This window comes from Plecotus auritus (assembly GCF_963455305.1).
Source record: "Plecotus auritus genome assembly, chromosome: 5".
NCBI classification, from domain to species: domain Eukaryota; kingdom Metazoa; phylum Chordata; class Mammalia; order Chiroptera; family Vespertilionidae; genus Plecotus; species Plecotus auritus.
In genome coordinates, this window is record NC_137776.1 from 42,916,968 (window position 1) to 42,928,330 (window position 11,363).

Here is an 11,363-nt window from a genome sequence, read left to right on the forward strand (position 1 = left end):
AGTTCCAGCTAAGATACACTTGCCTAAAACTCTTGAGGGCATGGGAGCTGTTCATGCTCTCCGAGGTGAGGTGATCAGCATCAAGATCCCTTTCAGTGGCAAACCAGATCCCGTGATCACCTGGCAGAAAGGACAAGATCTCATCGACAATAATGGCCACTACCAAGTTATTGTCACAAGATCTTTCACATCACTTGTTTTCCCTAATGGAGTGGAGAGAAAAGATGCTGGTTTCTATGTGGTCTGTGCTAAAAACAGGTTTGGAATTGATCAGAAGACAGTTGAACTGGATGTGGCTGATGTTCCTGACCCACCCAGAGGAGTCAAAGTTAGTGACGTCTCACGAGATTCTGTCAACTTAACCTGGACTGAGCCAGCTACTGACGGTGGCAGCAAAATCACCAACTACATTATTGAAAAATGTGCAACGACTGCAGAAAGATGGCTCCGTGTAGGACAGGCCCGAGAAACACGTTATACTGTGATCAACTTATTTGGAAAAACAAGTTACCAGTTCCGTGTAATAGCTGAAAATAAATTTGGCCTGAGCAAGCCTTCTGAGCCTTCAGAACCAACCGTAACCAAAGAAGATAAGACCAGAGCTATGAACTATGATGAAGAGGTAGATGAAACCATGGAAGTTTCCATGACTAAAGCATCTCATTCTTCAACCAAGGAACTCTATGAGAAATATATGATTGCTGAAGATCTTGGGCGTGGTCAGTTTGGAATCGTCCACCGTTGTGTTGAAACATCCTCAAAAAAGACATACATGGCTAAATTTGTGAAAGTCAAAGGGACTGATCAGGTTTTGGTAAAGAAGGAAATTTCCATTCTAAATATTGCTAGGCACAGAAACATCTTATACCTCCATGAATCATTTGAAAGCATGGAAGAATTAGTTATGATCTTTGAGTTCATATCAGGACTTGACATATTTGAACGCATTAATACCAGTGCTTTTGAACTTACTGAAAGAGAAATCGTAAGTTATGTTCGCCAGGTCTGTGAAGCTCTTGAGTTCTTACATAGTCAGAGTATTGGACACTTTGACATTAGACCAGAAAATATCATTTACCAAACAAGACGAAGCTCCATCATTAAAATCATAGAATTTGGTCAAGCCCGTCAGCTGAAGCCAGGAGACAACTTCAGGCTTCTGTTCACTGCCCCTGAATACTATGCACCTGAAGTCCACCAGCATGATGTTGTCAGCACCGCCACAGACATGTGGTCACTTGGAACACTGGTATATGTGCTATTGAGTGGTATCAATCCATTCCTGGCTGAAACTAACCAACAGATGATTGAAAACATCAGGAATGCTGAATATACTTTTGATGAGGAGGCATTCAAAGAGATCAGCCTCGAAGCCATGGATTTTGTTGACCGGCTGTTAGTGAAAGAGAGAAAATCTCGCATGACAGCATCTGAAGCGCTCCAGCACCCATGGCTGAAGCAGAAGATAGAAAGAGTCAGTACTAAAGTTATCAGAACATTAAAACACCGGCGGTACTACCACACTCTGATCAAGAAAGACCTCAACATGGTTGTGTCAGCAGCCCGAATCTCCTGTGGTGGTGCAATTCGATCTCAGAAGGGAGTGAGTGTTGCTAAAGTTAAAGTGGCATCCATTGAAATTGGCCCGATTTCTGGGCAGATAATGCATGCAGTTGGCGAAGAAGGAGGATATGTCAAGTATGTCTGCAAAATTGAAAATTATGACCAGTCTACCCAAGTGACGTGGTACTTTGGTGTCAGACAGCTGGAGAACAGTGAGAAATACGAAATCACCTATGAAGATGGAGTGGCAACCATGTACATCAAAGACATTACCAAATTCGACGATGGTACCTACAGATGCAAAGTAGTCAATGACTACGGTGAAGACAGTTCTTATGCAGAGCTGTTTGTTAAAGGTGTGAGAGAAGTTTATGACTATTACTTCCGTAGAACCATGAAGAAAATGAAGCGCAGAACAGATACCATGAGACTCCTGGAAAGGCCACCAGAGTTTACCCTGCCTCTCTATAACAAGACAGCTTATGTGGGTGAAAACGTCCGATTTGGAGTAACTATTACTGTCCACCCAGAGCCTCGTGTAACATGGTATAAATCAGGTCAGAAAATCAAACCAGGTGATGATGATAGGAAATACACATTTGAGTCTGACAAGGGTCTTTACCAATTAACAATCAACAGTGTAACAACAGATGATGATGCTGAATATGCTATTGTGGCAAGAAACAAATACGGTGAGGACAGCTGTAAAGCAAAACTGACTGTAACCCCACATCCACCTCCAGCAGATACAACCTTAAGACCGATGTTCAAAAGGCTACTGGCAAATGCAGAATGCCAAGAAGGCCAGAGTGTCAGCTTTGAGATCAGAGTTTCTGGCATCCCCCCGCCAACATTAAAATGGGAGAAAGATGGTCAGCCACTGTCCCTTGGGCCTACCATTGAAATTATCCACGAAGGCTTGGATTATTATGCTTTGCACATCCGGGATACTTTGCCTGAAGACACTGGTTATTATAGGGTCACGGCCACAAACACAGCTGGGTCCACCAGCTGCCAGGCTCACTTACAAGTGGAGCGCCTGAGGTACGTCAAGCAAGAATTCAAGAGTAAAGAGGAGCGTGAAAGACACGTACAGAAGCAAATTGACAAGACAATAAGAATGGCTGAAATTCTCTCTGGAACGGAAACTGTGCCACTGACACAGGTAGCCCAAGAGGCTCTGAGAGAAGCTGCTATCCTCTACAAACCAGCTGTAAGCACCAAGACCGTAAAGGGGGAATTCCGACTTGAGACAGAAGAAAAGAAGGAAGAGAGAAAACTCCGTATGCCCTATGAAGTTCCAGAGCCACGCAAGCACAAGCGGACCGTCACAGAAGAAGATCAACGCATTAAGCAGTTTGTGCCCATGTCTGACATGAAATGGTACAAAAAGATCCGTGATCAATTTGAAATGCCTGGGAAAATTGACAGAGTTGTACAGAAAAGACAAAAGCGCATCCGCCTTTCAAGATGGGAACAGTTCTATGTGACGCCTCTTCCACGCTTTACAGATCAATACAAACCCAGATGGCGCATTCCCAAATTGACCCAAGATGACCTTGAAACGGTGAGGCCAGCCCGCCGGCGTACACCTTCTCCTGACTACGCCTTCTATTACAGACCGAGAAGACGTTCCCTTGGTGACATCTCCGATGAAGAATTACTCCTTCCCATTGACGACTACTTGGCGATGAAAAGAACGGAGGAAGAGAGGCTGCGTCTTGAAGAGGAGCTTGAATTGGGTTTTTCAGCTTCACCCCCAAGCCGGAGCCCTCCACGTTTTGAGCTTTCTAGTCTGCGTTACTCTTCCCCACAGGCTCATGTGAAGGTGGAAGAAACAAGAAAAGACTTCAGATACTCAACCTATCACATCCCAACCAAGGCTGACACTAGTACAAGTTATGCAGAACTGCGAGAACGGCACGCCCAGGCCTCCTACAGACAGCCCAAGCAACGGCAGCGCATCATGGCTGAGAAGGAGGACGAAGAGTTGCTTCGTCCGGTTACAACCACGCATCGTCTCTCAGAATACAAAAGCGAGCTTGACCAAATGTCAAAGGAACAAAAGTCTAGAAAGAAATCAAGGCAACAGAGAAAAGTGACAGAAATCACCGAAATTGAGGAAGAATACGAAATCACAAAACGTGCTCAGAGAGAGTCATCCTCATCTGTGTCTAGACTTCTGAGACGACGGCGCTCCCTGTCTCCAACTTACATTGAGTTAATGAGGCCGGTGTCTGAACTGATCCGATCACATCCACAACCAGCTGAGGAATACGAAGATGACACAGAGAGAAGGTCTCCCACTCCAGAGAGAACTCGCCCACGTTCCCCCAGCCCCGTCTCTAGTGAGAGATCACTCTCAAGATTTGAGAGGTCTGCAAGATTTGATATCTTTTCCAGGTATGAGTCCATGAAGGCAGCTTTAAAGACTCAGAAGACATCAGAAAGGAAGTATGAAGTTTTGAGTCAGCAGCCTTTTACGCTGGACCATGCCCCTCGAATCACACTGAGAATGCGCTCCCACAGGGTACCCTGTGGCCAGAATACCCGGTTTATCCTAAACGTTCAGTCTAAGCCAACTGCCGAGGTTAAATGGTACCATAATGGTGTAGAACTCCAAGAGAGCAGTAAGATTCATTACACCAACACGAGTGGGGTCCTGACCCTGGAAATTCTAGACTGTCATATTGATGACAGCGGGACATATCGTGCCGTGTGCACCAACTACAAAGGTGAAGCTTCTGACTACGCGACCTTGGATGTAACAGGAGGGGATTATACCACCTATGCTTCCCGGCGCAGAGATGAGGATGTCCCCCGGTCCCTTTTCCCTGACCTGACAAAAACAGAGGCATATGCGGTTTCATCGTTCAAGAAAACATCTGAGATGGAAGCCTCTTCTTCAGTCAGGGAAATGAAGTCTCAGATGACAGAGACAAGGGAAAGTCTCTCATCATATGAACACCACGCATCTGCCGAAATGAAAAGGGCTGCAGTAGAAGAAAAGTCGCTGGAAGAAAAATCCACACACAGAAAGATCAAGTCCACTTTGGAAGCGAGAATCCTAACTAAGCCAAGGTCCATAACTGTCTCTGAGGGAGAGTCTGCAAGGTTTTCTTGCGACACAGATGGTGAGCCGGTACCAACTGTGACCTGGCTGCGTGGAGGACAAGTGATCAGTACTTCCACCCGCCACCAAGTGACCACCACAAAATACAAGTCCACCTTTGAGATCTCTTCAGTCCAGGCTTCTGATGAGGGCAACTACAGCGTGGTGGTAGAAAACAGTGAAGGGAGGCAAGAAGCACAGTTTACTCTGACTATTCAGAAGTCCAGAGTTACTGAAAAGGCTGTGACTTCGCCACCAAAGGTCAAATCCCCAGAGCCTCAGGTGAAATCCCCAGAAGGAGTTAAGTCTCCAAAACGAGTGAAATCCCCAGAACTGGTAACTTCTCCCCCAAAAGCCGTATCACCCACGGAGAAAAAACCCACAGCAACAGAGAAAGTTGGGCAGCTACCAGTCTCTGCCCCACCCAAGATATCTCAGTCCCTGAAGGCAGAAGCTGTTAAAGACATCGCAAAGCTGACCTGTGCAGTCGAAAGTAGTGTGTTATGTGCAAAAGAGGTCACCTGGTATAAAGATGGCAAGAAACTGAAGGAAAATGGGCATTTCCAGTTTCATTATTCAGCAGATGGTACCTACGAGCTTAAAATCCATAACCTCACTGAATCTGATTGTGGAGAATACGTTTGTGAGATTTCTGGGGAAGGTGGAACTTCGAAAACTAACTTACAATTCATGGGACAAACCTTTAAGAGCATCCATGAGCAGGTGTCGAGCATATCGGAAACTAAGAAAGCAGCTCAGAAAACTGTTGAGTCAACAGAAACCAAGGTATCAGCTCAGAAAACTTCTGAGGCAACAGAAATCAAGAAATCAGCTCAGAAAACTGCTGAGTCAACAGAAACCAAGGTATCAGCTCAGAAAACTGCTGAGTCAACAGAAACCAAGATATCAGCTCAGAAAACTGCTGAGTCAACAGAAATCAAAGTATCAGCTCAGAAAATTGCTGAGTCAACAGAAACCAAGGTATCAGCTCAGAAAACTGCTGAGTCAACAGAAGCCAAGGTATCAGCTCAGAAAACTGCTGAGGCAACAGAAACCAAGAAAACTGAAACAAAAGCTCCTGAGCCAATATCCTCAAAGCCAGTAATTGTTACTGGGCTGCAGGATACAACTGTTTCTTCAGGCAGCATCGCTAAATTTTCCATTAAAGTTACTGGAGAACCCCAACCAACTGTCATCTGGACAAAGGATGGAAAGGTAACCAGTTCTTAAATGTCCTTAATTTTATCTTCTAAATAACTAACCTTTTCCCTCATCCCCATCTCCCAAATAAAGTTGAAAATTAAATCACTTTTTAAAACTCAAACCACTTGCATTCTACAGGCTATTACACAGGGAGGTAAATATAAACTCTCTGAAGACAAAGGAGGATTCCTCTTAGAAATTCTTAAGACTGACACTTCTGACAGCGGGCTTTACACCTGTACAGTAACGAACTCAGCTGGATCTGTGTCCTCTAGCTGCAAATTAACCATAAAAGGTAGGTTGGCTTTTGTTCTTACCAACATTTTTCAGAAAACAATATTAAAGTAACATTTCTAAACACTTCCTCATACACACATACCCACCCATGAGAAAGTATTAAAACTGTTTTCCAATTCCAGAATACCATTTGTACACAAATATAGAAATACACATATTTGAAGTTAGCATATACTTTTATATTCACAAAAAAAGTACATATTAAGCCCTGGCCAGTGTGGCACAGTTGGGTGTTGGTCGTGCCATGCACCAAAATGTTGCTGGTTTGATTCCCAGTTGAGGCACATGCCCGGGTTAATGGCTTAATCCCTGGTAGGGAACGTGCAGGAGGCAGCTGATGGATGTTTTGCCCTCACATTGATGTTTTTTCTCTTTCTCTCCCTCTGCCTTCCTCTCTCTCTCAAAATCAATAATTATTAATATTAAAAATATTAATATTAAAAATAATAAAATATTAATATTAAAATATTAATTTATAAAAGTACATATTAAGTACCTAACTGTATGTGGTATTAAATAAGACTAGTGGCCCAGTGCACAAAATTTGTGTGGGGGGGAGGGGTTCCCTCAGCCCAGCCTGCACCCTCTCCAATTAGGGACCCCTTAGGGGATGTCCGTAAACTGGAAGTCAGACGTCCCTCTCGCAATCTGGGACCGCTGGCTCCTAAGAAACTCACCTGCCTGCCTGCCTGATCACCCCTAACTGCCTCTGCCTGCCTGCCTGATCGCCCCTAACTGCCCTCCCCTGCTGGCCTGATCTCGCCCCCAACTGCCCTCCCCTGCCGGCCTGATCTCGCCCAGTCTCTGTCTTTCTTTGTTTTTCTCAGCAGTCCTCCAGGCCTCCCTGCCTCCCTGTGTCCCCCTTCCTCTTTTCTGGCTGGGAGGGGGTGGGGCCAGTGGGGGCCACTCCACCCTCTTCCCACCCTCTCTTCCATCCAGGCCTCTCAGGCCCAGTCTGTTTTGTTTCCTCATTCTGAGAGAGACTCTGAGAGTGAGCTGGGAGGGAGGGAAAGAAAGGGAGAAAAGGCTGTGAGCTGGTGGGCGCTATGTATGTGCGTGTATCTGGTTGTGAGTGAGTGTGAGTGCCGGCCCCGCCTCCCCCATCCCTGTCTCCACTGCCACAAGTCCCCACCCTCCAGAGCCTGCTGTGCGCGCAGCCTGGGCATTAGGTCGAGTGTCCAGTCGTTGTGGATGTGACAGACCCAGAGTTTTTATATATTAGGATTCCATAGGGCCAGCCCCTGCTCTCAGGCATGTTTAGGAAGAAAGTCAAGTGAATTTATAAAATGGTACTTCTTCCCTAAACCTTCACTTTTGCTAAGTTAATGAAAGAGCTACATCAGTTTTCCTCATTAAAATTAGTTTGCTGTCATCTCAATCATCTAAAACATAATTCATTTTTTATTAATCAAAACACACACATCTCCCAAATTCTTTGGCTATTCTTTGCAAGACTTTTCTCCCCTTAAGTCATAAAAATCATCTTCAGTTTAGTTTAAAGAATTATTACACTGATTTAAAAAGTCAAGCATGGCAGTTTTCCACGACTGGCACTGAGAATTAGGTATTACCTACACTGCACACAGAAGTCAGCATCTGTTTCCTTTGTAATCGTTCACTTGCAGAATGTACAGGAGTAAAGGGTGGGGCCTCTTTCCAATTAAGTTTACCTTACAGAGGTTTCCTTTTTAGCCATAAAAGACACTGAGACACAGAAAGTATCTACACAAAAGACTTCCGAAATTACATCCCAGAAGGCAGTTGTCCAAGAGGAAATTTCCCAGAAAGCCTTAATTTCTGAAGAAATCAAGAAGTCAGAGGTGAAATCTCAAGAAAAGTTAGCCCTCATGGAGGAAGCATCAAAGGTTACAATTTCTGAAAAAGTCAAGAAGTCAGAAGCAGCCTCCCTGGAAAAATCCATTGTTCATGAAGAAGTCACTAAAGCATCCCAGGCAATGGAAGAAATCAGCACTCAAGTTGAAATTAAAGCCTTTTCTAGTCAGATGAGCATAACCGATGGTCAGAAAGTGACTTTGAAAGCCAACATTGCTGGTGCCACTGATGTGAAATGGGTGCTAAATGGAATAGAGCTCACTAACTCCGAGGAGTACAGATACGGCGTCTCGGGCAGCGATCAGACCCTAACCATCAAGCAAGCCAGTCACAAACACCAAGGAATCCTCACCTGCATTGGCAAAACCAGTCAAGGAATCGTCAAGTGTCAGTACGACTTGAGCCTGAGCAAAGAACTCTCAGATGCTCCGGCCTTCATCTCACAGCCTAGATCTCAAAATGTTAACGAAGGACAAACTGTTCTCTTTTCTTGTGAAATCAGTGGTGAGCCCTCTCCTGAAATCGAATGGTTTAAAAACAACCTGCCGGTAAGTTTAATTATGAATTTATTATTGAAGAAAATTTTAAACACTACATGTACTCCTGAAGAGGTCAAAGAAACACTTTTTTTTTCCTTCTTTTTAGGTTTCTGTTTCTTCAAATATCAGCGTAAGTCGCTCCAGAAATGTATATTCTCTTGAAATCCGAAATGCGTCAGTAAGTGACAGTGGGAAGTACACCATTAAGGCCAAAAATTTCCGTGGCCAATGTTCAGCTACTGCTTCTTTAACGGTCCTTCGTAAGTATATCTTTGCCATTTTCTTTATTTGTGTAAGGCCTTTATGTGTTTTTTAAAAAACTATTTTTTTTGCCTTTGTTTTCTGATCACAGCAGACTCAGGAGCCTCATTAAATTCCATAGGTAAGAGGCACAGGCCTCCTGGGTGGATTCATTCTTCCCATCAGTTTCTTTACAGCTCAACAGAAACTTCCAAGGCAAAGCTACCGACTGCCCTGTTGTATTTCTTTTCAGAATGCACAACATATAAATTATTTTCTATATGACTAATCATTTTCCTCCTAGTGATTCTAGTACCTGCATGTAAGGCGATGATAGAAACATAAGGATTCATTTCTTGGAGACACTGGGCTAGCTCTTGACAAATGTATGTATGTATGTATGTATTTGCTTAAGCTTCCACAGCAAATTGTTTGGGTTCCGTTTCTGTGTACAGTGTTTAAGTTTGCCATTTCTGTAAGTCAATGTCAGATGTCACAACTTAACCAGATGTCATTGATGTTCACCGTATCTGCTATGGTCCACAGCTCTAGTTGAAGAACCTCCCAGAGAGGTAGTATTGAAGACAAGTGATGACACGAGCTTGCAAGGAAGCTTCTCGTCTCAGTCAGTCCAAATGTCTGCGTCTAAGCAGGAGGCCTCCTTCAGCAGTTTCAGCAGCAGCAGTGCTAGCAGCATGACTGAAATGAAATTTGCAAGCATGTCTGCCCAAAGCATGTCCTCCATGCAAGAGTCCTTTGTAGGAATGAGTTCCAGCAGTTTTATGGGACAATCTAGTATGACACAACTGGCGAGCTCGAGTAGTAAAATGCTTAAAGCAGGCATAAGAGGTGAGCAATAAAATTACTGGTAGAGGTTGACAAGCCTAGTAGCACTGTGTAGTCTTTAGTTCACACAATTCAGTAGAAAGCAAATGGAAATTTTTTTCTGCGATTCTAAAATGTTTTTGTTGTTGTTGTTCCATAAAGGAATTCCACCTAAAATTGAAGCTCTTCCCTCTGACATCAGCATTGATGAGGGCAAAGTTCTAACAGTAGCCTGTGCTTTTACTGGTGAGCCTACCCCAGAAATAACATGGTCGTGTGGTGGAAGAGAAATCCAAAATGAAGACCAGGGGAGATTCCACATTGAAAACACAGAGGACCTGACCACTCTGATCATCATGGACGTACAGAAACAAGACGGTGGACTTTATACCCTGAGCTTAGGGAATGAATTTGGATGTGACTCTGCTACTGTGAATATAAATATTCGATCCATTTAAGAGGGCCGGTGCTCTCATCCTCCTTAACCTTTCACAAACGATTCACATGGACTAATCTTTCTGATCTGTAAATACTAAGGAAAAAAGTAGTTTTGTATCAACCTAAATGAGTCAAAGTTCAAAATATGCATTTCAACCTTTTCTAATTGTTGACCTAAGAATATTACGCATTTTCTAGTGACATGTACATACTGTATATAGCCGGATTAACGGTTATAAAGTTTTGTACCATTATTTTATGACATTTTACAATGTAACTTCTGAAACTAACTGTTGGTAGGAGAAAGTTTCTTATGGAACGAATACCCTGCTCAACACTTAATCTTTGTGCCTCAACATAACGTTGATGTCTAAGTATGCCTCAGTGGGTTGAGCAATTCCCCACTGAAGATGTCTTATCCACCTGAAAGATAATGCTGTGCACAGCGCCTGGCATGTGCACCAATACCTACTGAATCAGAAATGTAAGGCATTGGTGATGCTTGCATTTACCCTCCTGTAAGCAACACTTTAACGTCTTACATTTTCTCTGATGATGTCACACTCAGAATTATCATGACCTAAATATTACCAGAGCAAAGTGCAACGGCCAGCACTTTGTTCGCTCATTTTACACTGTCTCTGACCATAGCGAGTGCCTGGGTAGCTTGGAAAAGTAACATCGCCTGGCCATCCCCTCATTTAACCAAGCTATTCAGGTATTCCTATGTCGGAGCAGTGCCAACTCTTGGAGGTCCCGGGGTGCAGCCAATGCCTTCGTGTGGTAGCTCTAAATTTAAATTACCCTGAGAAACTGGGGCAACTAAGCAATGAGCCACAGCAAAAAGATAACAACAAGAACAAAAACAAAATAAAGCTGTTGTTAAACTAAAAACAACATTACTAATTGCCCCAAATGTCAATCTGATGTAGTTCTTTTCATGCAAGTATAAATTCGATTGTTAGTTATAATTGTTGGACCTCCTGGAGATAGTAACAACAAAATAAAAGCAAGCTATCTGCACCTCAAAACGTGTGGTTGGTTGTTTTCTGTGAAATTCTGGGGTTGGGGAGGTATGTGCCTTCATCAAATAAAGTAACTCAAGTTCAAAATAGCCCCTTGTTCATAAGTTCGATAAAGCAACTATTTAAATTATCATGCTGGATATATTCAACAATTTTTAAAGCATAGATATGATTTTCATGGATAATTTTATCCTCAAAAGTTAACAAAACTCCCCTAAAAATAATAGATGAAATCTTCTACACTTATCAAGAAAATTATTTTTATGAGAGCTGATTTAACTAAATCTA

At 43.3% G+C, this 11,363-nt stretch overlaps 1 protein-coding gene across 1 annotated transcript in view; it reads left to right on the top strand.

Moving 5' to 3' along the window:
• TTN (titin) overlaps window positions 1-11,159 on the top strand; it is a 282,010-nt gene extending 270,851 nt beyond the window's left edge. The window contains exons 296-301 of the mRNA XM_080669120.1: window positions 3-5,890; window positions 6,017-6,173; window positions 7,868-8,556; window positions 8,654-8,807; window positions 9,334-9,636; window positions 9,775-11,159. Coding sequence (XP_080525246.1) covers window positions 3-5,890; window positions 6,017-6,173; window positions 7,868-8,556; window positions 8,654-8,807; window positions 9,334-9,636; window positions 9,775-10,070 — 7,487 coding nt within the window. The 3' untranslated portion in view covers window positions 10,071-11,159. The remainder of the gene's footprint in view (window positions 1-2; window positions 5,891-6,016; window positions 6,174-7,867; window positions 8,557-8,653; window positions 8,808-9,333; window positions 9,637-9,774) is intronic.
• Window positions 11,160-11,363: the final 204 nt, after the last annotated feature.